The sequence below is a fragment of the Chelonoidis abingdonii genome, chromosome 2 (assembly GCF_003597395.2).
Source record: "Chelonoidis abingdonii isolate Lonesome George chromosome 2, CheloAbing_2.0, whole genome shotgun sequence".
NCBI lineage: Eukaryota > Metazoa > Chordata > Testudines > Testudinidae > Chelonoidis > Chelonoidis abingdonii.
This window is the reverse complement of record NC_133770.1, coordinates 261,334,548-261,361,645: the sequence shown is the minus strand read 5'-3', so window position 1 is coordinate 261,361,645 and position 27,098 is coordinate 261,334,548. Positions and strand designations below refer to the sequence as shown.

Below are 27,098 nucleotides of genomic sequence, written 5' to 3'. Positions count from 1 at the left end.
TCCTGTAAATTTTCTCTCATGTGGATTTTGCAACCTTTTGACTGGCACTGGGGCTGTATGCAATAGGCCTCCTTTTGAGACAGACAACATACAAATGATCAGAAAGAGAGATAAGTTTCTGTTATCTCCTGCCTAAAAGGAACCCATGTGAGGCAAATTACCTCCTGGGGACCCGCTTTAAATCCAAGACCTCAAACCATAATTTTCAATATAGATATATAACTCCTTAAATATTATCCATACATACATTTCACAATGATTAAGAATACCAGTGGGCTAATGGCTCTCAGCAGAGACCTTATGTATCAGCCTTTGGTGAACTATTATACATATATCTGACCCAGAGGATCCCTATAAAACTCTATGCATTCCGTATCCCCTCTGCCAGTTGGCACCAAAAGGTCCCTGGGTCACACCATGGCTGCCAGAAATCTGCAAAGCAAGAAATGAGAATAACAGAACTGAACAATACAAGGGTTTTAGATTTCAAGAAAGCAAGTGTTGTAGAATTAGGAAATCTATTCGGTATGCTATTATGAGAGGCTCTGCTAAAATTCACAAGTGCAGAGGAGTGCAGAGACCTGAAAATACCAGGCTAGATTGTTTCCTTTATGGGGTAAACTAGTAAAGGGGTAAAATATACAACCCCAGTTTTCTCTTAAACTTTCTTGAAAAGTTGAAAATAATTTTGACCCCCTATATCAGTGAATGTTCAGAGAAACCACACATCTATTCCAGGCCAAACACCAAGGCTGACTATGCAGAGGCCAGTAGCTCTGCCCAGTTCCCTGAGCGACCATCTCCTTCCATGACAGCGTGATTCCCATGCTTTCCCCTTCTATGGCTGCCTAAAAAACCCTCACTTCAGAGGCAGAGGTTCCAAGGAACAGCTAGCATAAGTAGAACTGACTGGTTGACAGCAATATATCTGGTCAAAAAAAAGAGAAAAAACATCATGAGAATTTTTGTTGACATTTTCTTTACTTTTTTTTGGTTAGTTTTTTCAATGTCAAAAATTCAAATTGAATTTTCAGTTTCCTGTAGGTAATAATCCTACTCTGATAGGGGGATAGACTATATCAAATTTTTACTTTCCTGAATTTTCTGATTCCACTACAAGGAGATTAAAATTCTTAAAATTACAGTATTAGTATGTAGTGCCAAAGAATGACCTAATTCAGAAATAAGGATATGAAGTACTTCCATATTCCTTCTATGATCACTGCTTCAAGCTGTAAATGTGGCAGAACAGTACGTAAAGAGAGTTTTACATTTTAATCAGTCTGGTGAATCAGCATTCCATATGAGGAAAAACCAATTTTACAAGCATTGTGATATTAGCCATGGCATTTGATAAGTTCAGTATGAACTCTGGAAACACTAATTTTCACTGAATACCTAAGTTACATATGGATATAGCTGATCATTCCACTGTTTTATGCCATGTCACAAACATCAAGCCTTATTCCCCTCTCATTTACATTCTTGTAACTTGATTAACACCATGTATTTCTGTGGAGTGTCACCATTGTAAAGCTGATGTGAGTGAGACAAGAAACAGGCCATAGTTGAAAAAAGTAATAGTCTAAGGGCATGTGTACCCTACAAACTTAAATAGACTTAAGTTGACGTACAGCCTGGGCTATATTTACTGTGTTTTTTCAAGTCTATAACCTGGGAATGGGGAGCTGGAAGCCCAGGTTGCAGCCCAGCCGGGAGCCAGGAGCCCGGGTGGCAGCCAGGCTATCAGTGGGGAGCTCCACCTGGAGCTGAGGGCCTGTGCTCTTAGCCCCTCCCCCCCAATCGGGCTGCACCCTGGGTTCCCCACTTCTAGCTGGGCTGCCACCTGGGTTTCCTGCTCTGATCCAGGCTGCTGCCCAGGCTTCCTGCTCTGATCCAGGGTGCCGCCTAGCCTCCCAGTTCCCTGCTCTTATCCAGGCTGCTGCGCAGCCTGTTGGGAGCCCTGCTGCTGCCTGTGCTACTAGCTCTCTGCTATGAGCCAGGCTGCCACCTGGGCTTCTGCCTCCCTGCTGTGAGCTAGGCTGATGCCTGGGATCCTTGCTCCCCACTCCGAGCCAGGCTGCTGCCCAGGCTCCAGGATCCAAGTAGGGAGCTGGGAGGCAGCAGGGATCCCAGTGGGGAGCCTGGATGGCAGCCCAGCTCTGAGTGGGGAGCCCGGGCAGCACCCTGGCTGGGAGTGGGGAGCCAGGAGCCTAGGGGACAGCCAGGCTCTAGCTGGAGCCTCCCACCTGCCCCAGGATGGCAGCCCAAGCTGTGAGCTGGATGTGGGGTTCACAGCAGGGAGCTTCAGCACAGAGCTGTGAAATTGACAAGAATGACAGCCAACAGCTGATGTAGTTAAGGCAGTGTCTACAGGGACAATGCATTGCCCTAACTACACTGACATAAGCCCTATGCCTCTCATGTGGGGAAGACGTTGTTACTCTTTTGGTGTAGTAGGGCACTTACATCGGTGGGAGCAAGACTGTAGTGTAGACATGCCCTACATTTCAAGGATAGACCCAGGTGCTGTTTCTGGATTGCTCGTAGTTACATATTGAACGGCTACTTTGCTACAATTATGAATATAACAGAGAGATGTTAGATTGCATCAGTAAAGCTTAGCTTTTGAATGATAGGACATAGAAAAGAAAAATTAAGGTAAAGGCTTCAATATTTAAGCTGAGACCAAGAAAAAGAAGTCAGCTACTGAAATGCTCATTGCTGTTTTTTTAATTGTCGTTTTCATTTGGTGTAATAACTTACTCTGCCAGAACTACAGGTATGTTTTCTTGCTCTGAGAAATTCCATGTAAATACTAATGGAGAAATCAGAATATTCTGCCAACAGGTGCTTAGTAGACAGCAACATGCATATGAAGAGGGGTAAATGATATTTTAAATAGTTTTGAATTAAAAATAATCTGCCTGCTAAAAGGTAGTTGGAATTTTTTGCTTGTTTTACATTTCAGCATTGCAGATGATTAAATAATTCATGACATATTAAAATACAGGTTTGTTGAAGTAAGCAACAGCAATGGCTGCTCTGCTTATGGCCACTCATTTGTGTTGTCAGCTTGTTAAGATTAATTAAATGTTGTAACTGAATATCTGAAAAAGTTTATTTTTCTATGTCAGACAATCACAACACTATTTATTTACTACCTAATCCACATTTCCTTTCAACAGTTACACCCTTAACTATAAAGCAGTTGTATTATATAGTTAAATTTTCCCATGGCCTGCTGTATAAAAAACCCAAATAAATAAAAAAGCTAAATTTTATTTAGTTGCAAAGCAGCGAAGAGGGATCATATATTTCCCTAACCTAGATTTTAATTTCTGTCTGATGTGAAAGACTATTTATCACTAAAGTCTTTGATGTTGAATAACATGTTATTTTTAACATCTGTTACTTGTAATTAAGTTGTAGCTGAAAAGTATTTGTTGGATTTCTGTTATATAATTTCATGGTTTTGTTTTCTAGCATACGTTTATTAAGAATGCCAAACCAGTCTCAATTTTAAGAGATCTGATCACAGAAGCTATGGAGATCAAGGCAAAGAGACATGAGGAACAACAAAGGGAGCTGGAAGAGGAGGAAGAAAACTCGGTGTGTGTTTTTTATTTTTTTTTTAAGTATTTTGTATTTTAAGTATTTTTTTGTAATTTTGTCAACACACACACACACTCACATATATATGTGTGTGTGTGTGTATATATGTGTGTGTTTGTGTGTATATATATGTTTTGAATCTTCTCTTCAGCATGCAAGGTCTGAGCTTTCACCTTTATTCATGTTGAGTAATACTCCTGTGACTACTGCAGCATCAGCCTGTTCCCAATCCAACTTTACCTAGTTGTAATGATATGAGCTCTTTTTAGAATAAAGATCCCATTTCTACTTTAACTATGGTACACTACAGTAAATGAAAATGTCCAGGCAAGGTTTTCAAAAATGAGGCTTGTAAGTCCATATTTAGTCACCTGAATAAGTATTCTGATTTTCAAAAGTTAGGAGTATCCCACAGCTTTCCTTGAAGTCAGTTATAGAAAACAGTTATCTAAAATATAGAATTAGTGATTTGTGAATTGTGTTGGTTTATCTTGCTATTTTCACATTATGCCCACGATTTTTCAAGCAGCTCTGTTAGGGAAGTAGATTAGGAGGTAAATAGGATTTATGTTGTTTGTTTTGTGGCACTAAGAGTAAATCATTCTTCCTTCATTTTATTACTCTCTCTAAATTATTTATTTTAGTGCAGGCCTGTGAAATGTAGACAAGGAGATAACCATATACAATAGAAAAAGACATTCATTCTGTGTGTTTCAAACAAATGCATTGCCACATGTCGTTGGAAGAACCAAGGTTATATAGGAGCAAGGCTGAGTGAAAAAGTTGGTGGTTTGAATACTAATATGAATCTCACAGTTCTGAACAAATTGAAAAGCATACGTTTTGGTAATGTATAGTGTTTCACAACTTGAACTAAAGAAGCTTTGTTAGGTACTCTGGTTCTTAGGGTGATGATGTGCATATAAGGATACATTCCAGTCAAATAATGTAGAATGTTTGCTTTGGATCTGGCATAAGATACGTTCTATGTTTACAGGATACTTATGTGTTCTAACAATCTCTTAACACTAACTGAAAGTAAGTGTTTTTAAAATTGGTTAATTTTGGGTAGTATTTGTCTAGTCAGTTATAAAAAAAGTTGGGAAGAATGGAATTAGCCTTCCTATGTCAAGAAACACACCCTGATATGGAATTTTGTGACTTCATATGCAGTCTTGTTGTTTGCTACTTAATTTATAGGAGAGGAGACTTTATTGGCAGGCTGCTGAGCTGATTTTAATTCAGATTCTTACAAGTGGTCCACACATAACTATATGCTAGAGTAGAATTTCATTTCATTAAATGACCCTTAAAAATACAAATTTGTTGCAGACCTTTAAAAAACACCTTTGTTGGCATGTTTTTCTTCCTATTTACCACCTCTTGAGCTCTCAAACTCAAATATTTTAGCCTAAGTTGTGTCTTTGTCACAAACCCAGAACAAGGAGCAGCATGTAGTTGCACTGTCTCAGCAGTAGATTGGGAAACAGTCAGGGACTAAGTAATCTGTGCCAGCCCTATATTTGGTGCAGTTATTTCCCTAGTGTGGCAGCTGAGCTATGCTATCTGGGTTGTTGCGGTAGGAGAGAAAACAAAGCTCCACTTACTCCCTGCCCACCTTCATGGGTGGGAGAGTAACAGCTGCACGGAGGCTACGCTACCTCAAATATAGGTAGTGAGTGGAGGGGAGTAAGGACACATTTTATGCCTTGTCACTGCCTCGCCTGGGGTCACAGAACAGGCTGCCACGGGCCCTTGCAAAATAGAGAATAGCCAGCATTTTCTACAAAATGTCTTGTGCTAGTTAGTGAGTGGTTGTGGATTCTGAATGTTAATCATAGAATATTAAGGTTGGAAGGGACCTCAGGAGGTTATCTAGTCTAACCCCCTGCTCAAAGCAGGACCCATCTGCAGACAGATTTTTTTCCCAGTTCCCTAAATGGCCCCCTCAAGGATTGAGCTTACAATCCTGGGTTTAGCAGGCCAGTGCTCAAACCACTGAACTATCCCTAAATGGGGCTATGTTGACAGACAGGTCTCCTGTCTGGTGGTTAGTCTGTGGCAACAGCCCTGCCTAGTTGTTAGAGCCTGCAGCAGGTGGAGCAGGGAAAGGTAGCGGGGTGTGGGCTGCCTACTCCACCAAGTTCTGACCCAGGGACCCTCTTGAGTGCTGTAGGGATGGCACTCAGCACCTGCCATCTGGCCAACACCCTCTCCTGCGTCCCTTCCTACCTTTCTGTCCTTCCTCGAGGTGTATTGAAGCTCGTAGGTGTCCCTTGCAGACTGGCTTGCAGGCCTCTGTGGGTGAGAGTCCCTGTTTCGTGCTGCGGGACCCCTCCTGGTGATGCATGCTCTATTGTAGGCCCTCTATAGTGGTGAGCAAAGGTCCATTCCCTTCTGCTAGCTGCCTGGCTGTGCTGCAGTGCCTCCTTTCAGGCCCTTCCAACTGGAGTGGAGTGAGGCTTCCTGGGCCCACAGTTGTTTTGTACTCCTCTCCTCCCATCCCAGGAAAAGAAAACTGCATTTTGGTGTTTGGCTCCCTGTCTGTCTGCCACTTGAAAGGTGGATGCCTCTGACTATAAGGCTAAGTACCATCTCATAATCTGGGAGTCAGTGTCACTTATGGAATTTAGCTAGTAGAGAGGTCGGTGATCAGTTATCGAGAGGCAGGGGTTTCAGAAAATGTAATATTGTAGTGCTTCTACGGCCAACTTCACTCCCCAGGGCTCTTTCTCTAAGGTTAAGTGGGCCATTTCTCTGGGAAACAGTTTCTGGCTAATATAAACTATTGAGTGTTCTTCCCGCACCCAACATCTGAAGCATCTGTGTGGAGTGATAACTGGATGAAGGAAAACAGTTTATCTGCTCAGAAGGTCTTTCAAGGTTCTGAAGGCTCTATAACATTCTTTAGTGGTGTACTTTTTTTTTTTTAACCCTATTTTTTTTTTTATGATTATATGGTTTGGAAAATAAAAGAAAAATGGTACTTGGCTATTAGGTCTGTGATTTGCTATAATGAATATCTGATGGTTATTTTTGTTGAAATTGCTAATGAACTATATTTTGTACTTACAAGTACATTTATTGCTAATAGGACCTGCATGTACTCTGATTTTCTCTATGCTGCTCAGAAAACTGAAGCCCTTAATAATAAATAGCTTGAGTATTGAAAAAAAGTGCTGTAGTGCAAAAGAAAAGTTGCCAGTGCAGCTAGAATCCTTATCATGAATAAAAATTTAAATTAGTACAACTAAATTGTAAACAAAGTTTCATTTTCAACCACAGGTTTGTAGTAGTGACTTTTCATTTTATCACATTGCATAAAATAATTTGTTCTGGACTAGTTTTAATAATCACTCATTCTTGATGTTGATTTCCCTTTGTGTTGCCATTGCATCTTATATGCAATCAATCATCATAAGAAACTCCAGCTTTCATGTGGGAGGTGAAACCAAGGTCTTGCCAACTTGTAGTCATTAAAGATTACAGAACACTTTTCATAAGAGTACAGAGTTAACCCTAGTGTCCAGGACCAATTCGAAGTTGGGTAATTATATGCTATCTTCCTACATTCATTTTGCACTTCTAGTTGGAAAAGATCTTCTTTGCTTCATGTTCTAATTTGTTAAGGGCTAGATTGAGAAGAGCTAGAAGGCACAGTGCTGAACAAGGGGCGGACTCAGTTGAAGGCTCAGCTCCCTTCCTGTTTGACCCTTTCTCTGAGGGACGGAAGAGGATACCTGTCAGCAGTGTATTATGACATCCCTTGTGTGGATATAGCTATTCTGTCAGGTGCATTTGGGGGGAAGGCACAGTCAGTGCTTCTTCTCTTCCCTGGTCACCTGCTCTGGGCAGGGAGAGGTAAGTGGCTCACTTATCCCTGCATACCCAGACCCAAGGTCCAGGTAACCTGTGCAGGAATACATGGGTTTCTTACTATTCCTTAATGCCCTGTGTGACCATGTAGTCCGAGTGATAACGTAGCCCTAAATAATTTAATACACGAAGGCACCTGCACTTAATGATCTCTACATATAGTTCATATACATGTGCATAGTCTGATTATAGATGTAACAGTACTACTGAACTGCAGCCATCCTTAGATTGGAGAGTGACAACCAACTAGTGCATAGAACATTGCACAATAATATAGGGAAGATAACATGTCATATAGTAACTCCAAAGCTCCTTGAAGCAGGTGGACTCCATTTGTATGGTGTATTTTTCCTTTCGGCAGTGCTGTGTACACCTGTGGTACTGTATGAATAACGTAACTGACTAAAATAATCAGTTTATGACATGACATGGTTTCTTTTTGAACTTTAATTCATGTCCTCAGTGGAGAAACACAGCTATGGGTATAGTAGTACACATTTTGTTTATGCTTTTTCTCTGTCTACATTTCATGTATATAAGTAAAGGGATTTTTTAGAACTAAATGGATTAAGTACAAAGATTGCACAAGTACACTCTTCATTTTCAGAACTTGTACCATTCTGTGTTCCTCAGGTGTGGAAGAGTCACATCTTGTCCACCTGCTGTAAGCATCTTGTGATGGGGACACAATTTGTAGTAAATATTTTGATATATATGCTTTTCAAAAACCTGACACTGCACACCTGTAGCCTGGATGGCTGTTATTAACAACTAGCTTTTCTTGTCTTGTCTGAGTTACAGAATATGATTGGAAATAGTGTACTGTGAATTGATTTTGTGCATGTTACAAGAATTGCTTGTGTGATGGGAATGCATTCTGACAAACTGACGTGTTTTGATAGGTGCTGAGGTAACTGTACAGATTTTTTTAATTAAGCAAAAATTGCAAGCTGAGTACTTTACAGAAGGTTAATCGCAATATCAAAGTTTGAATGGTAGTTTACGCATTACTAAACATGACCAATCTCTTCTCTTATGCATTTTTTGAAGTGTGATGTGAATTTGATTCTGAGGTCGGGCAGCTGTATTATGGGAATGTAAAGTAATTCGTTGCCTGGCAGCTCACAAAAAACATGTCTAAATATTTATTTCAAAAGATCTTTAAAGAAATGAACTAATAATCAACTCTTAGAATATGTTTTCTGTTACATTTAAATGTCTTCATTATTTGAAGAATGTTTAAACTATTTTAGAGGACTAATTCAAACTAATTTTACTTTTGTAGCTGACTCATAACAATCAGCCATTGCCTTACCAATACAGTATGCCTCCCTTTATGCTAATTAATCCTTAAAATTAAATTTCCTTTTGTTGCTGTTATATTAGTGCTTAGAAAATGGTGTCAGAATTTGAAATTTTGCAAATAATTGCTGTAATTATTCCTTTTTTTATGGCATTATTTTTTAAAGTAAATGTAAATTGCTGTGTGTCTTTTAGCGAATAATTCATGTTTATAACACTTAATATGCATAGCAAGGCAATATTGATTATGTGCTGGAAGTTTTTATATTTACCACATGCATTGAAAAATGAACATAGACTGCTGGAAAAGATGAATAATATAGTTCAACTTTGCATGGTAGATACATCATAATGCTTTCATCTTTCATTTGATTTTCATAACATTTTACTGTGCAAACTAATTAAGCCTCACTACCACTCCTGTGAGGTAGGTAAGGAATATATAAAGATTAGGGCTGTCAAACGATTCAAAAAATTAATCACAATTAATTGTGTCATTTAAAAAAATCATTATTATCACAGTTTTAATTGCACTGTAAAACAATAATAGAATACCATTTATTTAAATATTTTTGGATACTGATGTTTAGCATATCTGGCAGATAAATACCTTGCAATGCCAGCTGCAACAATGGCATGTGAATGCCTGTTCTCACTTTCAATTGACATGGTAAATTAAGAAGTAGGCAGCATTACCTCCTGTAAATGTAAACACACTTGTTTGTCTTAGCGATTGGATGAACAAGAAGTAGGACTGAGTGGACTTGTAGGCTCTAAAGTTTTACATTGTTTTGCTTTTGAGTATGGTTATATAAAAAATTCTACATTTTTTAGTTGCACATTCACGATAAATAGATTGCACTAAGTACTTGTAGAAGGTAAATTAAAAAATACTGTTTCTTTTGTTTATCTTTTTTAGAGTGCAAATATTTGTAATAAAAATAATATAAAGTGAGCACTGTACACTTTGACTTCTGTATTGTAATTGAAATAAATATATTTGAAAATGTAGAAAAATATCAAAAATATTTATAATAAATTTAAATTGGTATTTTTATTGTTTAACAGTGCAGTTAAAATGGTGATTAATTGCGATTAATTTTTTTAATTGTGTTAATTTGTTTTGAGTTGATCGCGTGTGTTAACTGTGATTAATCGACAGCTCTAATAAAGATCACATCATCCACCACTGAAATGCAGCCATCTGTGGACATGTTTAGGACAAGAAGTATGTCATGGGTCAGTTTGATATACGGGATAGTTCATATCTAGTGCTAGTGCTAGATATGGAGAGATGGTCATTGCTGTAAGTATATAATCAAGACCACGTGCACATGGAGTTAAAAATTGCATAGAGATTGTGAATAATATATTTGTTGTTCTTTGAGTGCTGGTTCCTATGTGTATTCCACTGTGGATGCACATGCCCTTCATGCTCCTAGATTTGGAGGTTTCTTGCAAGCAGTGTCCATTGGCAGGGCTGGCTTTAGGACCTGCAGGGCCCGATTCCGGGGTCCAGGTCTTTGGCGGCACTTTGGCGGCAGGGGGTCCGCTCCGTGTCTTCCGTGGCACTGAAGGACCCCTCTCTGCTGAAATGCCGCCGAAGACCCGGAATGCCCCCCCTCCGCCAAAATGCCACCAAAGACCCTGGAGCGGACCGCTGCCAGGTGAGCCTAAGGCACAGGGCCCTCTTAGGTGTGGGCATGGGGCCCTCTTACCCGCGAGGCCAGATTCTGGGGAATCGGCCTAAAGCCGGCCCTATCCATTGGTCCGTGCATGTGTCTTTGCCTTCCGAGGCATAAAGGGCTGGAATGGACCAACTGCGTCTCCATTTCCTTTTTACCACTGCATGGCCTGGGTCAGAACCTCCAGTATCTGGAGCTTTCCTTTGATTTCTCTAATCTGTACATATTTCAAAGTTTGCCTTAGTGCCTTTTGTGTATAGTTCTTTATAGTTACCTTTCAGCAGAGTTTTCCAATTAGATAGATTTCCCCCCCCTTGGGGTGCCCCCCATTCACTGTTATGGGTATTGGACCATGCCCAGGTCTCCAGCCTTCAAAAGTGTCTCCTACCCCTTTTTCTTCTTAGTCAGCAACGACCACCAGCGTTATTTGGAAGTCACATGTCACGGCTAGTTGTACCCATGAGGCGAGGAAACTCCAGCCTAGAAAATACCCAGGAGGAAAGCATCAAGCATCCCAAACCTGAAGTGTTTCATCTCACGGCCTGTTTTTTGGATTGGGCATCATCAACATTAGAACACTTCTGAAGCTATACAAACCATCCTTAATAATAGCAGAGCCGACTCAGTAGAAAATGCTACTCAGCAGAATGGAAGCGTTGTTTCATCTGGGCACAGTAAAAACATGTATCTCTTGAGTCAGCAGATACTACCCTCATTTTGGACTGTTTTCTTTCTCTCAACAGGTGGGCTTTCCCTTAGTTCTCTATAAGTCCACTTGGCAGCAATCAGTGCATACCATCCAGCATCAGATGGTGGTTCAGCTTTTACTCACCCATTTACTAGCAGATTCTTAAAAGGCTTAAACAGAATGTTCCCACTAGTAAGGAAACTACTGATCATTTGAGACTTAAATCTTGTACTTTTGGCACTCACTAAGCCTCCCTTTGAACCATTAGCTACATGTTCTATGTCTCACTTATCAGTGAAAGTTGCATTCCTTGTGGCCATCACTTAAGCCAAAAGGGTGGGTGAGCTGGGAGCTTAATGGCAGGTCCACCATACATCAAAATCCGTAAGGACAAAGTCTCTACAACTATATCTAAAATTTACCCCAAAGTAATTTTGGCATTTCTCATAAAGCAATCAATCCACTTACCTGTATTTTTTCTGAAACTGCATGCATCAGAAGAAGAGACTTCACTCTCTCCATATACAATGCACTCTCTCCTTTACCTGCAAAAGACAAAACCAATTAAAAATCACCTAGATTGTTTTTCACTATAACAGAATGAGTCCACAGTCAAGCTGTATCCTCCCAGAAGATCTCTAGGTGGATCTTGGTTTGTATCCTGCTTTGTTGCCAGTTATTGTGTTATCTTCCCCCTCCTAGAGAGAGAGCTCATTTTGCAAGAGTTGTATGGTTTCAGGAAGTACTTTCACTGGACATTAGTAAAGCTGCTAAGTGGAGTTCCAGCCACATGTTCATGAGACATTATGCTCTAGTGCAGAATTCATCTGCTGAAGCATCCTGTGGGACAGCAGTTCTCCAAACAGTTCTGTGATCTGTATCCTCACACCCTGCTCCTACTTGAGTACTGCTTCTCAGTCACCAACAGTGGAATAGACATAGTACCAGCACTCAAACAAGAGGAAGTTACTTACCTTGTGGTAACTGGAGGTTCTTGCATGGTCTCTGTGTGTATTCCACTACCCGCCCTCCTTCCCCTCTGCTTCAGCTCTTTTTGGATTTGGGAAAGAGAAGGAACTGGAGAGGTGGTCAGTCAGCTCTGTCCCTTTATGCCTTCAGTTGGAAGCATGAAGAAGGCAAGGGAGCACACGTGGCCCAACAGACATGACTTGCAAGTATTCTCCGACTCCAGGCGCATGAAGGGCATTCACACACTCACAGTGTGGACTACATATAGGGACCACACATCTGGAAGAAACTTGAATGACCACAAGGTAACTTCCTCTCTTGCAGGGCCAGCTCCAAGGGTTTTGCCACCCCAAGCAGCCAAAAAAAAAAAAGCCACGATCTCGATCTGCGGCAATTCAGCAGGAGGTCCTTCTCTCTGAGCGGGAGTGAGGGACCCTCTGCCGAATAGCTGGATGTGCCGTCCCCTCTCCAGAGTGGCCACCCTAAGCACCTGCTTGCTAAGCTGGTGCCTGGAGCCAGCCCTGCTCTCTTGACTATGTATAAGTCCACTTAAGTCAATGAGACTTGACCATGTGCTTAAATTTAAGTGCTTACATGGTTTGTTGAATAGGAGTAGACTTAAGCCTGTGCTTAAAATTAAGCACGTGGTTAAGTGCTCTGCTGAATCAGGCTTTATAGATGTTATGGAACTTTTTCAGATCCTCATACTTATCCAAAGTATTATGTGTTTATGAAGCTGCTACAGTGCTTTTTCCAAAAGATAGCTGAGTCTACAACCACATTTTTCCAAGGTGATGATGAGGTGTTAATAGGAAATGAAATTATTTTATAGGATATTAAATTTTGTCAGTATGTAAATCTTCACTTAATGTACTGAAGTCTAGTTAGCTGTCTTTGGTGCCATCTAGTGTTTTTTATTTTAATATACAAAGTGTAGTTAAGGAATTTTAAAGGCAAACTGTTTGTTTTATTGCATTTCTACACGTAATAGCAATCTTAATCCCTTGACTTTCTGTTATCTGTTTACAAAATTTCTAAAAAGGGAAGCTCTTATTAATTCTATAGTTCTTAAAGTCAATCATACTTCATGTTGTAACTCATACAGTATGCAAGATCACCTCCTTTTTGAAAATGTTTTAACATTTTGCAAGGACTTGCAGAGCCTTGTAATAGCTTTCGTGCAACTGTCTAGTTTGTGAAGTCTTGGACATGCTTTTCATTGTTGTCACTTTGGGATGTCTGTCCTAATAAGCAGGTCCCTGTGGCCACCTTTCATGCTTAAAAGCTTTATTTTAGTTATAAAATCCTTATCTAAGCTTTGGTAGAGAGGCGAGGATCCAAAATGACAGCCATGAAATGCCATAGGATATTGAAAAAGTCTGCAGTTAAACCCTAGTTTCTACAACTGACAGTTCCATATCATGCCAGAATAAGTTAGATATCTCTTTCTGTCATATATATTTCTAATATACCCCAAATACAACCAAGTACAAACTTAAGAGTTGATTACATTGGTCTATAAAAAAGTAGTAATCTGCTATTCCTTATTCAGCTGTTATTTTACTCCCTCCTTCAATTTTTCTTTATTCTTATCTGTTCATGAGAAATGGTCTGAGGATGAAGTGTCATCCTTGATGGCTATTATGCTTGCTATTTTAAATTTGTCATATTTGTTTTAATTAATATTTTGTCGCTTAATATTTTTAAATAGTAGAGCCAAAGTTCCCCTGAAATGTTCATTAAGAGTTAATTATAGATTGTAACCAATACTCAGAAATTAGTTCCATCTGTTGTGTAAACATGTATTAATATAACTTTATAAACACATCCAGTAGATTTAAGTGGCTTATTCAGAGCCCCTTAGGTCTACTAAGCTATTACTTATGTCTCTAATATCTGTGAAAACTGCTGGAATGACAACCCTGGAAACTGATGACCTGATTTAATCCACAAAACAATTTTTTTTAAACACTACCGGCAGCAGCAGCAGTAGAAGTTTCATACCACTGTCCTGGAGAATCCTGCATCAACTTTGACCTGGAAAAACACTGTTCAGGCCAAAATGGTTGTTAAATCTTCTTGGTGATTCAGTCTTTAGGGTATGTCTATACTACCCACTGGATCGGTGGGTAGTGATCAATCCCTGATCGCTCTGCCGTCGACTCCGGAACTCCACCACGACAAGAGGCAGAAGCGGAGTCGACAGGAGAGCGGTGGCTGTCGATCCCATGCCGTGAAGACGCAAAGTAAATGATTCTAAGATGATCTAAGATATGTCGACTTCAGCTACACTATTCTCATAGCAGAAGTTGCTTATCTTAGATCGACCCCCTCCCCAGTGTAGGCCTGGCCTAAGTCTCTTCAGAGACTGACAGTTATTGCTAGTTGGACTTTTACGTATTAGGTAGCAACCACTTGGTAAACCTCTGAACAACTATAAGATGGTAATGACTTTCAGTCACTATTTCCCATTTGAACTGGTGACATGGAAATGAATGACTTTATTTCCTTTTGCCAGGCTTATTGTTGATGTTACCCAGTTGTTCCATCATAGTCATTTTTTAAATTAAAGATGTTAAAATAAAGTTTTAAACAAAGTTCAAAACAGATCCTTCAGCCAGTAAGAGCAGCTGCAGTAGCAGCCAAAGCTGGGGCTCTTTGGATGTTCAGGGAACTTCCTGTGGTTTTGACAGGACTTTCTCTGCCATGTGCTGATTGGCTGTTTTTTCTAACCCTCTCCTTCCCTCACAGTCTGTTCACCAGTGCTTCACTCCACACCTGGACCTCTTAACCTCCTCTCTGCCCTGTTCCCTTCACTCCCCCTTCCCTTCAGTGTCTCATCTCCATTCATTTTTCTTTCCATTTAGCTTATCAACTCCTAACTAAATCCATCAAATAAATATACTTCAGAACCAAGATGACATTTGCTGCAATCACATCGTTTCCTCTGCATGTGAATTACACTCCTTCCCCTACCCTGTGTCTGTCTTGTCTGCTTAGACTGTAAGCTCTTCAGGGCAGGGACAATCTGTTACTCTGTATTTATACAGTCTTGCACAGAGGGGCCCCATTTTTCATTGGTTCTTAGGCACTGTCATAATAAATATGATTAATATATGTATATGCATGTATGAATGTTTTACACTGTCTAGACTGTTTCCAGTTATAGTAGGTTTAGAGGTTCAAATATTAGGTATTGCCATTATTAATTGCTCAGGCAAATTAATAAGCCAAACAATTTTTCTCCTCGCCTGAACTGCAGAGGCTAATCTGGATACTAAAGGAAAATCTTGTTTGTAACATTTACCAGAATAAATAGCACTACATCCACACTCATACTGTAAATTTGGATCAAAAAGAGTGAAGAGCGGATAGTGAATTTGGCTACTTTGGGCTCAGACAGAATGTACATTCCTTAATGAACAATGTAGTTAATTTATCTATGTTCTACATAGATAACCTTTTTCTTCTTCCTTCTTTATATGTATTGCAATAATGTTGAAAAACCCAGCAAGAAGCAGCACCCCACTGTGCTAGGCACTGTACAAATACAGAACAAAAAGACAGCCCCTGCCCCAAAGAGCTTACAGTCTAAGTAACTTAGTTTAGAAGGAAAAAATCTTTAGGTAACCCGTAGACAAAATTATTTCAATGGGAGTTAACTTTAGCTGCTTATTTTTACCACCAGGAGGAGCACTATTAAAATATTCTTATCTGTGTACTGGCACAATCTTTCTAATGCTTTTGCTATAAATTTTCTCTCTCTCTGGGAATATCCCAAATTGTTGAAGGCAGAGGAATAAAGATACTATTATGGAATGTAGGTTACACTTAAGAAAAGTTTCAAAAAGAAAATAAGTGAAGTGCTTTTATTTAAAAACCAAAGTTTTAGAATTTTTTTTGTTCTCAAGAAATAATTATTTTCTTGACATTTACACTAGAATTTATTTCTAAATCATGATTGTATGGGTTAATACTATGGCTGCAACATATTGCAGTAGTAGCAGGAGGCCCAGGATTGGAATGAGATCTACCACTTCCGAAACTGGAGATTTGCTTACTTTATAGTAGTTCATTTTCAGGAGACAGGGTGATAGGATTGCTAGCAAAAACTCTCTGTGTCAGCCGATGCTAGCTGTTTACTAGATAAGAATCAGAATGTAACACGATTGCCTATATTCTGCTACCATAGACAGGAGGAAAGTTAACGTGGTAGCATTCAACAAGGATAAAGGGACTGGTCCATAAAGATGTGGCTCAGTGCTCAATTGTGCTAAGCACTGTACAAACATAGAATGTAATTCTGTGGGCAGAATATTATTTGTTTTCTTTTTCCATTTATTAATACAGTTTTTTCTTCTGAAAACGTAACTGTTTTGTTTTGTCATATGCAGCACCATACCCATTATCTGTGCCTAACAAATAATAATTTTCTCTTCTCAGGAAAAAACATGTTTCACAGGGCAGTCCCTTATGTATAGCTCTAATTAGTGGTATTTGGCTTCCTCATTCAGGATTGTTCTTTGGTGACTATTCCTGAACTCAAATTATGTTATGCTGTGACATAGGCAAAATAGGCATATTTGACTGATTTATATTTTCCCCAAGGAGGACTGAAAATCAAAGGATAGTATTAGCATTTAAAAGGAAGTGCTTGAAATTAGAGTCTTTGTATTAGATATTTTTCTGAATAATCAACAAGAAGCATATTTGAATTCTTAGATTTTCTTTGGATAGTAGATTTTATCCATATAGTGGAACTTAATGTCCAGTACACCATGTTATTCTTTAAATTGCGGTGATGTGCACATATTCTAAATCTGACTTCAGAAAAGGAGTAGGATTCCTAATAGTGTTTTCAAATATTTGTATTCCATATGGATTTTATGATTCATAAACTGGATTATCATCAGTTCCCTGTTTTACATTCCTGGCACATTACTGCCACTGATTGAAAATGCTATTGTAGCCCTTGCTAGAATTAGTTCTTTTCTATACTGTTGAAGCATCTGCTCAGCAGATATTTTTCTACAAAGTATCAACATGTTTTCTTCTTGCCTTTTTATCATGAAAGAGGCTGTTAAAAAAATAAATGCATACAAATAAGCCTAGTTGGCACCTCTTTTTTTGAGGTGGAGTCTTCAAATAGTTCTCAAGGACCCTCTAACTCTCAAACTTAACTGACTCCTGCCCCTTGAGATCACACAGTATACACAATATTGGACAATAGGGAAGGATAATCAACATACCTTTTTGAGGTCTATTGCAAGGTAACTGGCTCTTTTTTATATTAAAGGGAGTTGAGGGGTAGGAACTAGAATAGGCTCAGTGCATCCTAAAGGCCAACTTAGCAGACACGACACTTGTTTGAAAACAACAATATTTTATAGTTTCTCAATTTAAACATGACAGAGGTCTACAAAAATTAAAGGTAATTGAAAAAAAGTCAGCTGAGGTTGCAAAATTAATGAAATAAGGCACCTAAACTATTAACTTTTGGCTTGTTCATTTAAATATTTTGCTGCAAATAATTCCTAATGTTTGTTTTCAGGAAGAAGACGAGCTGGACTCCCACACCATGGTGAAAACTAATTCAGAGAGTGCTGGCACAATGAGGGCCACAAGCACAATGAGTGAAAGTGCCCAGACAATGATTGAACATAACAGTACCATGTTAGAATCAGACTTAGGGACCATGGTGATAAATAGTGATGATGATGATGATGAAGAAGAAGATGGGACTATGAAAAGTATGTTAATTTTTTATTTCCTTTTTCGATTAAGATTATTTTTCCATATTGTACAAGGGTGTACAGCATTATGGTATCAATATTTAAACACTGTATATACTGCTTTTAACATATAGTCCTTATAAACTGTATCTTGCTCTTTTTCTCATGCCCCACATTTATTTGGATGAATTTCTTGAAATTAAACTGAAATGTAGTAATTATGAGATAAAGCTAATTAATAAGATCCTGATCCTTAAATTGGATCCGTGCAGAAGTATTTTCTGTGCCTGTGCATGGACTGATTGACTTCAAAGAGACTCTGTATGAGTGCTGTAGTCTGCACAGATCCAGTTGCAGGATAGGGTTCATGCTTTTTTTTTTTTCCAAGTTGTATATCCAGAAAATATTGGGGCCAATTAGCATATTTTATTTAACTATTGTCATCTTTCATTGACAGACAGATTCCAGTTGACTTCAAAGGGCTTTGGACCTGCCCTTAAAAGAGTAGAAAAACTGAAAAATTACTAGTTTTTTTAGAGAACAAAATTATAAAATATGATACAATCTTTGTAATCTGCACTTGTTAAATAGTGACTTCATGATACATTCTGACACCCTGACTCATGTTGTTTATGACCTTCACTCCACAAGAACATCTGTAGAAGGATTATTTGTTTAATAAGGTACAATTCAACATGAGTGAGAGTATCCGAAACCATCTGTAAGTACCTGAATCTGTGAGGTGCCGAGCACTTTTGCCTTCCAGTAACTTGAGACATATATTAAAATTACTTCGCTAGCAGTTGAAGTTGCTCAGCACCTTGCACGAGGAATTTCACACTTCTAAGGTTTGGATCCTATTGTGGCAGAATGCAAGGAATCATTTATAGTGGGCAAGAACCTTGTGTTAAGTCTAAAAAAATAAAGCGAGAGTCTGGTAAACTGAAAGGAATGATCAGATTACGCTGTTTTAATTGTTCACTTATTAAGTGTTTTATATTAAATGTGAAGTTGCATGTATGTTGGAAAAACTTCTGTTGTGACTTATTCAAGCTTGGTTGGAAATTCAAGGCAGGATTACATTTTATTTATTTGTGGTGTAGCTTATAGTAGACTGGAGATTTATTTTTCTCTTCAAATGTAAGAAAATAAACAGTACTATTGATAAGCGATGAGTTCCAGTGAGATGATTAACCCCATAAAACATTTAGTACATGTTTTAATTTGTTTTGATGCTGAAACAGTATTTGCTTTATAAACTTTGAGACTAATGGGGAGGCTTAGTGCAAGTAGTCCTGAATTAATCAAATTTAACATGTTATGGAACAGAGTAGTAATAAGTATAAAGGTATCAGATAATTTAAAAAAAAACAAATTTGAGGGAGCGAAGGAACATCCTGAGTAAATTCTTGTGGGTAGAAATGTTACAAAGTAAGGATTCTTTTCAAGAAAAAATTGATATGTGGCCTTCCAAACCTTTTAAGACTCAAGAATCCACGCATGCAGATGATCAGCCTACCAAAAGGACAGGTCAGAGTGGGGTGCAAAGCCAAACCCCCTCCCCCGCCCAAGATCTGTGCTGGGAATTGCAGAGTTATTTGGGGAATGAGAGTTTATATAATGAGTTCCTCATCTCATATGTGCTGCAATTCCTAATCCATGCTCAGTTCCTTTCTCTACTCTTTGAGACATGCAGCCTGCAACAGTTACTGCAATCCTAGTTCTGAAGTAATCCCAATAGCAAGTTGTGATGGCCTAAGCCGACCTTGCAGTTTGCAAGAGGGATTCTTAACTCTATTGGTAGCTTCCTCTTCTTGAACAGACTTTTTCAGACTTCTGTGTTCTTCCTGAACCTCTGATCATTAGCTTTTAAAGGGCAAAGGGAGGAGTAGAATCTCTGGGACAATATGATTCTTCTTCTTCTCCTTGGGTGACAGCTTTGTTTTGTGTCAGAGGGGTAGCCGTGTTAGTCTGGATCTGTAAAAGCAGCAAAGAATCCTGTGGCACCTTTTAGACTAACAGATGTTTTGGAGCATGCAAGTTTCTTCATGAGGTTGATGGATTTCCACTCCATACGGTCTGTCTGGATATGTGGACTCTCTACTCAGACCCTATGCCACCAGCACTCCCAGCTATCTCCATGACACCACTGATTTCCTGAGGAAACTACAATGCACTGGTGACCTTCCAGAAAACACCATCCTAGCCACCATGGATGTAGAGGCTCGAGTGAAAAAGTTGGTGGTTTGAATACTAATATGAATCTCACAGTTCTGAACAAATTGAAAAGCATACGTTTTGGTAATGTATAGTGTTTCACAACTTGAACTAAAGAAGCTTTGTTAGGTACTCTGGTTCTTAGGGTGATGATGTGCATATAAGGATACATTCCAGTCAAATAATGTAGAATGTTTGCTTTGGATCTGGCATAAGATACGTTCTATGTTTACAGGATACTTATGTGTTCTAACAATCTCTTAACACTAACTGAAAGTAAGTGTTTTTAAAATTGGTTAATTTTGGGTAGTATTTGTCTAGTCAGTTATAAAAAAAGTTGGGAAGAATGGAATTAGCCTTCCTATGTCAAGAAACACACCCTGATATGGAATTTTGTGACTTCATATGCAGTCTTGTTGTTTGCTACTTAATTTATAGGAGAGGAGACTTTATTGGCAGGCTGCTGAGCTGATTTTAATTCAGATTCTTACAAGTGGTCCACACATAACTATATGCTAGAGTAGAATTTCATTTCATTAAATGACCCTTAAAAATACAAATTTGTTGCAGACCTTTAAAAAACACCTTTGTTGGCATGTTTTTCTTCCTATTTACCACCTCTTGAGCTCTCAAACTCAAATATTTTAGCCTAAGTTGTGTCTTTGTCACAAACCCAGAACAAGGAGCAGCATGTAGTTGCACTGTCTCAGCAGTAGATTGGGAAACAGTCAGGGACTAAGTAATCTGTGCCAGCCCTATATTTGGTGCAGTTATTTCCCTAGTGTGGCAGCTGAGCTATGCTATCTGGGTTGTTGCGGTAGGAGAGGGCCTTGGGTGGCAGGCCAGTCCTCGCCCCACAGACAACCTGCCAACCTGAAGCATATTCTCACAGTAACTGCACACCGCACCATAGTAACTCTAGCTCAGGAACCCAATCCATGCAACAAACCTCGATGCCAACTCTGCCACATATCTACACCAGCGACACCATCACAGGACCCTAACCAGATCAGCCACACCATCACCGGTTCATTCACCTGCACGTCCACCAATGTAATATACGCCATCATATGCCAGCAATGCCCTCTGCTATGTACATTCGGCCAAACTGGACAGTCTCTACGGAAAAGGATAAATGGACACAAATCAGATATTAGGAATGGCAATATACAAAAACCTGTAGGAGAAGCACTTCAACCTCCCTGGCCACACTATAGCAGACCTTAAGGTGGCCATCCTGCAGCAAAAAAACTTCAGGACCAGACTTCAAAGAGGAACTGCTGAGCTTCAGTTCATTTGCAAATTTGACACCATCAGCTCAGGATTAAACAAAGACTGTGAATGGCTTGCCAGCTACAAACCAGTTTCTCCTCCCTTGGTTTTCACACCTCAACTGCTAGACACAGGGCCTCATCCTCCTGATTGAACTAACCTCGTTATCTCTAGCTTGCTTGCATATATATACCTGCCCCTGGAAATTTCCACTACATGCATCTGATGAAGTGGGTATTCACCCACGAAAGCTTATGCTCCAAAATGTCTGTTAGTCTATAAGGTGCCACAGGATTCTTTGCAGCTTTGTTTTGGGATCACTAGCCAACAAGCGGCAGCTTTGGACTTCATGGTCCCCTTCCCTGGCTAACCGCAATGCAGTGTTATTCCTATGTCACTTTGTCTGTGACCTTCACCCTACCTCAGCCCATCCAGAAAAAGGGAAGGCTTGGGAGACTGCTCAGTGCCAATAAGGCGATTACTTAGCTACTTCCAAAGAAGAGCTTCTTACTAGGAATAGGGTCAGCTGTGTTGTTTGGGAAGAATGCAGATCCTCTGCAACTCTCAGTCTCTTGGAAAGAAATGTGGACTGGAGGGAGCCTTAAGAATGTAAATGATGTTCAGAGGTTTCTGCAGAATGCCATAATTAATGTACAACAGACTTCCATTTAAAAAAGTGAGAAATAAAAGTCTAATGGGGAGTTATGAGGGGCTGTTCAAGGGTTTTATAGGAAAGAAATTATACATGAAAAAGAGAATAGGCACAATTGGAATATACAGAGTTGGAGACAAATTGTGCCCAGCCCTTGTGTGCATTTGCAAGGGAGGGAAAGAGCACAAGGAACCCTCTTCTCAAAGTGATGGTCCCTATTGTATTCCGCTTTGGGTTATGCACATGCACCATGTGCCTGGAGTCAGAGAATTTGCAAATAGTGTTCACTGGTCCATGCATGTGCCCTGGCTCACCTTGTGCTTCTGATCGAGGTGATAAAAGGCAGGGCGGATCAATCACCTCTTCAGTTCCTTCTCACCATCACATGGTTCAGGTTGGGAACTTTTTGGTCCTCAGCTATGGTCATTCTGAAAAACAATATTAAGTGTGATAAATATTTCATAGTTTTAATAGTTCTTAATAACTTGTATAGATTTAGTCATTTTAATAGTTTTTAGTACCTTTTAGAGTTAGATTAGGGTATGGGGGATTCCCCCCCACAACCCAGTACCCCATCCGGGTACTGTACTATGCCCAGAACTCTAGGCTTCAAACTCTGCATTTCCTGCACATGATCCTTCTTGGTCACCAGCAACTATCAACACAGCCTCTATTCCCTGGGAGAAGCTCACATTACAGCTCAGTGCAGTAGTTGCCAGCTCTTCCCCAGCCATACCCAAGAAGGGTAGGCACTTCGCTTCTGTAAATATCTCCTGGAGATGGCCCTGAGACCCCAAACAGACCCTGGCCGGGGAACCCTACCTGTACATCAGCCTGAATCAGCAAGGAGTGAGCCTCCTGCTGCAGAGTCTGACTCTGGTGCCAGAGAATCCACAGACACTACAGCGGAGCCTAGTTGGGAAGCACTCTCATGAGCATGGGATTAAGTCTTCCTCTCTGTCCACTTCACTTCAAAGAAATCAGATGTGCCTGCAAGCAAATCCACCAGCTCAGTCCACGAGGACTTAGTATGTCCTAAGTCCCATAGGCTTGACAAGAAAGCACAGAAACATGGGTCTCCGCTGGCTCCAGACAGTGCTCTGTTGGTACCACCATGCCCAGCTCCTCATAAGACTCGGGTCCCTCTAGTACTGGTGAAAACTGACCACTGCCCGATACCATCATCATTGCTGGCCCAAACAGAAAAAGTCTCCCTGACACCTGGGAGGTCTAGATCTATAGCCATACCACAGGACATTTTTGCTCTCCTGAATCCAGAATCCCCTGCTCCATTGGAACTCTCTGTTTCCAGGGAGCTCACATCTCTTCTGAGAAACCTGCCTGTGGGACAGATCTTATGTGCCCCCCACCCCTTTCACAACTCGGACCTCTCCTATGGCACCAGCGGTACTGCCATTGGAAACTGGGTCAGCCTATTCCTCCTCAAGAGATTCAGAACCATCAGAGGAACCATTCCTCCTGTACTGTCCTTACTCATTTCCCAGGAGACCCACACAGCCCTGGAATTGACTGCCACTTCACCTGACTCAGAGACACTTGTACCCCGTTGTGTGGAGAAGTACTTCCTTTTGTTTGTTTTTAAACCTGCTGTCTATTAATTTCATTGTGTGACCCCTAGTTCTTGTATTATGTGAAGAAGTAAATAACATTTCCTTATTCACTTTCTCCACATCAGTCAAGATTTTATAGACCTCCAAGATCTCTTTCTTGAGTGGTAACAGCTAATTTAGACCTAATAATTTTGTATGTATAGTTGGGATTATATTTTCCAATGTGCATTACTTTGCATTTATCAACATAGAATTTCATCTGCCATTTTGGTGCCTAGGCACCTCGTTTCATGAGATCCCTTTGTAACTCTTCTCAGTCTGTTTTGGATGTCACTATCTTGAGTAATTTTGTGTCATTTGCAAATTTGCCATCTCACTGTTTGCCTATTTTTCCATATCATTTATGAATATGTTGAACAGTAGTGGTCCGAGTACAGACCCCTTGGGGGACACCACTATTTACATTGCTCCATTCTGAAAACTGACCATGTATTCCTGCCCTTTGTTTCCTATCTTTTAACCAGTTACTAATCCACGAGAGGACCTTTCCTCGTATTCCATGACTGCTTACTTTGCTTAAAAGCCTTTGGTAAGGGATCTTGTCAAAGGCTTTCTGAAAGTCCAAGTACTTTATATCCACTGGATCACTTGGTCCACATGTTTGTTGACCCTGTCAAAGAATTCAAATAGATAGGTTAAGAATGATTTCCCTTTACAAAAACCATGTTGACTCTTCCCTAACAAATCATGTTTATCTATATGTCTGATAATTCTGTTCTTTACTATAGTTAAACCAATTTGCCTGGTACTGAAGTTAGGCTTACTGGCCTGTAATTGCCGGGATCGCCTCTGGAACCTTTTTTAAAAATTGGTGTCATATTAGCTGTCCTCCATCATCTGGTATAGAGGCTGATTTAAGCGACAGGTTACACACCACAGTTAGTAGTTCTGTAATTTCATTTTTGAGTTCATTCAGAACTCTTGGGTGAATACTATCTGGTCCTGGTGACTAGTTACTGTTTAATTTATCAATTTGTTCCAAAGCTTCCTCTTATGACACCAGAATATGGGACAGTTCTTCTTCGAGTGATTGCTCATATCCATTCTAGTTAGGTGTGCGCGTGCAGCGTACACGTTCGTCTGAAGACTTTTTACCCTAGCAACGCTCGGCTGGTCGGCTGGGTGTCCCCTGGAGTGGCACCGCTGTGGCATCGGATATATACCCCTACCGACCCAGCCATCTCTCAGTTCCTTCTTACTGCCCGTGTTGGTCGTTGGAACAGTGGAGCATGGCTTAGCTGACCTCCACTTCCCTAGCTACTCGTAGTTTTCTTGTTCTTTATCGTGTATATAGTTATAATCCTTTTATATAATTATACTTAGCGTATTTGTTTATAGCAGTTAGCCCACTATAGTTAGAGGGGTTCGGGGATTAGCCCCTTCCCCGCACCCGGTGCTGGGGCCCATGCCCTGCTCACCGGGTTTCAAACCGTGCTCGGCCTGTCACAAGCCGATGCCGACAGGAGATCCACACGACTCCTGTCTGAAGTGCCTCGGAGAATTGCATCTAACAGCTAAGTGCCCTATCTTCAAGGCTTTTAAGCCACGAACAAAATAGGAGTGGGACATCAGACTTAAACAGCTCCTGGTGGAGGCGGCTCTCACCCCTCCACCCTCAGCACTGACCGCTGGCCAGTTGACTAGCAGAAGCGCCTCCTTGGCACTGGACCGCGCCGGTACTGTCAAGCCCTCTCGGCACTGGCCATCGCCGTACCGAAGTCGGCTCCACGCTGCTCCCTCTCCCCGAGGTCGAGAAAGGCTAAGACTCCTGCTACCTCTGTGCCACCTGCACCGCAGCCAGAGAGCGTGTCTAAGTTGGATCGCCCGGCACCAACACCTGCTGCGGCACCGACACTGTTGTCACCATCGATTCCGGTCCCACAAGGGCCATCGAGTCTGGCACCTGTTAGCTCCCCAGCGCGGGCCGCAGTAGAGCTGACTATACCATCCACGCCGGAGACGTTCTCAGAGGTGAGGAATCTGATTGCCTTGAAAGAGTCAACACTGCCTCCACCCCTGGCACCGCCGGTGCGGGTAATACAATCAATAGGCAAACCAGCCTTGATAAGACCATCCTCTGTTGGCACAGCGGACTGGCACTGCTCACAATTGCAATCCTGCAGACGTTCCAGGTCCAGATGGCACTCAGAGTCCCGGCACTGTTCCCCTCCTCGGTACCGGTCGAACTCGTGGCACCGGTCGGCATCCCGTTCGCCGGCCCGCTACTCTCGGCACTGTTCCAGCTCTCGGCACTGCTTCAGGCACCGTGTCTTCCGTAGCCGATCACGACTCCGAGCTTCGAGATCTCGGTCAACCTCCCGGCACCGCTCTGGTTGCAGGTCCCGATCTCGCTCCCAGTAGCGATATGCTTCCCGGCACTGGTCTCCGATACACAGTAGAATAAGATCTGCTGAAACCTCTGCCCAGGGCTTCTCCGCTCCTCCATGGCCATCCAGACACACTTCGGTGTCATCCCATGCGGACAGCTACTATGCTTAAGACGGTGATTCAGATGCGCCCGCTGGAGTTTTTCAAGAGGCCCAGACCCAAGACCAAGGCCCACATCAGTGGTCCTTTTGGACGCCTTGGGCGTACCACCAGACCCAAGGCGCTCCAATAGTCCCGTCCCGCTCTGCTCCATCAGAGCACCGAGCACCAGAGGCTACAGCTACCCGTCCTCCTCCGGCTGGAATGGAGGAAGCACTAGTTCACCCATCGGTCTCCCTGGTACCGCTGGAGCAGGAGATGGCCCAAGACCAGGAGACCACACAGGACCAGCTCGTCCCCGGCATTTCCAATTCTTCCTCTCCAGATGGGGCGGTGGCAGGAACGTCCTCCTCAGGCCTTCCTCCAATCGACCTCAGAGCCCATGAAGACCTCCTCAGGAGGATAGCCTTCAACATGAACCTCCAGGTGGAGGAGGTCCTGGAGGTCGAGGACCCTGTAGTGAGCATTCTGTAGGCAGATACCCCCACCAGAGTGGTCCTACCCTTTATGAGGAACATCCAAGCCAATGCTGACACCTTATGGCAATCCCCAGGCTCCATCCCTCTTGTGGCAAAGGGAGTCGAGCGTAAATATATGGTATCCTCTAGGGGGTACGAGTATTTGTATGTCCACCCTCCTCCCTGCTCACTAGTTGTTCAATCCGTCAGTGAGAGGGAGCGCCATGGCCAACGTGCACCAGCCCCAAAGTCAAAAGAGGCTAGGTGAATGGACCTACTCGACCGCAAAGTTCTTATTCAGCAGGTGCCCTACAGCTCCGGGTGGCGAATCAGCAAGCCCTGCTGAGTCGCTATAATTATAACACCTGGGAGGTGGGTAGGTTCACAGAGCTACTTCCCCAAGACTCCTGCCAGGAATTCGCTGCCTTCTTGGAGGAAGGGAAAAAGGTGGCCAGAATTTCCCTCCAGGCTTCGCTAGATGCGGCCGACTCAGCAGCCAGGACCCTGGCTTCGG

General features: G+C 41.4%; 1 protein-coding gene across 2 annotated transcripts in view; it reads left to right on the top strand.

Moving 5' to 3' along the window:
- STK3 (serine/threonine kinase 3) overlaps positions 1-27,098 on the top strand; it is a 284,230-nt gene that overhangs the window by 140,511 nt on the left and 116,621 nt on the right. For both annotated transcript variants that reach the window (XM_075063134.1, XM_075063135.1), the window contains 2 exons: positions 3,487-3,612; positions 17,687-17,885. In XM_075063134.1, the coding sequence (XP_074919235.1) occupies positions 3,487-3,612; positions 17,687-17,885 (325 nt within the window). The remainder of the gene's footprint in view (positions 1-3,486; positions 3,613-17,686; positions 17,886-27,098) is intronic.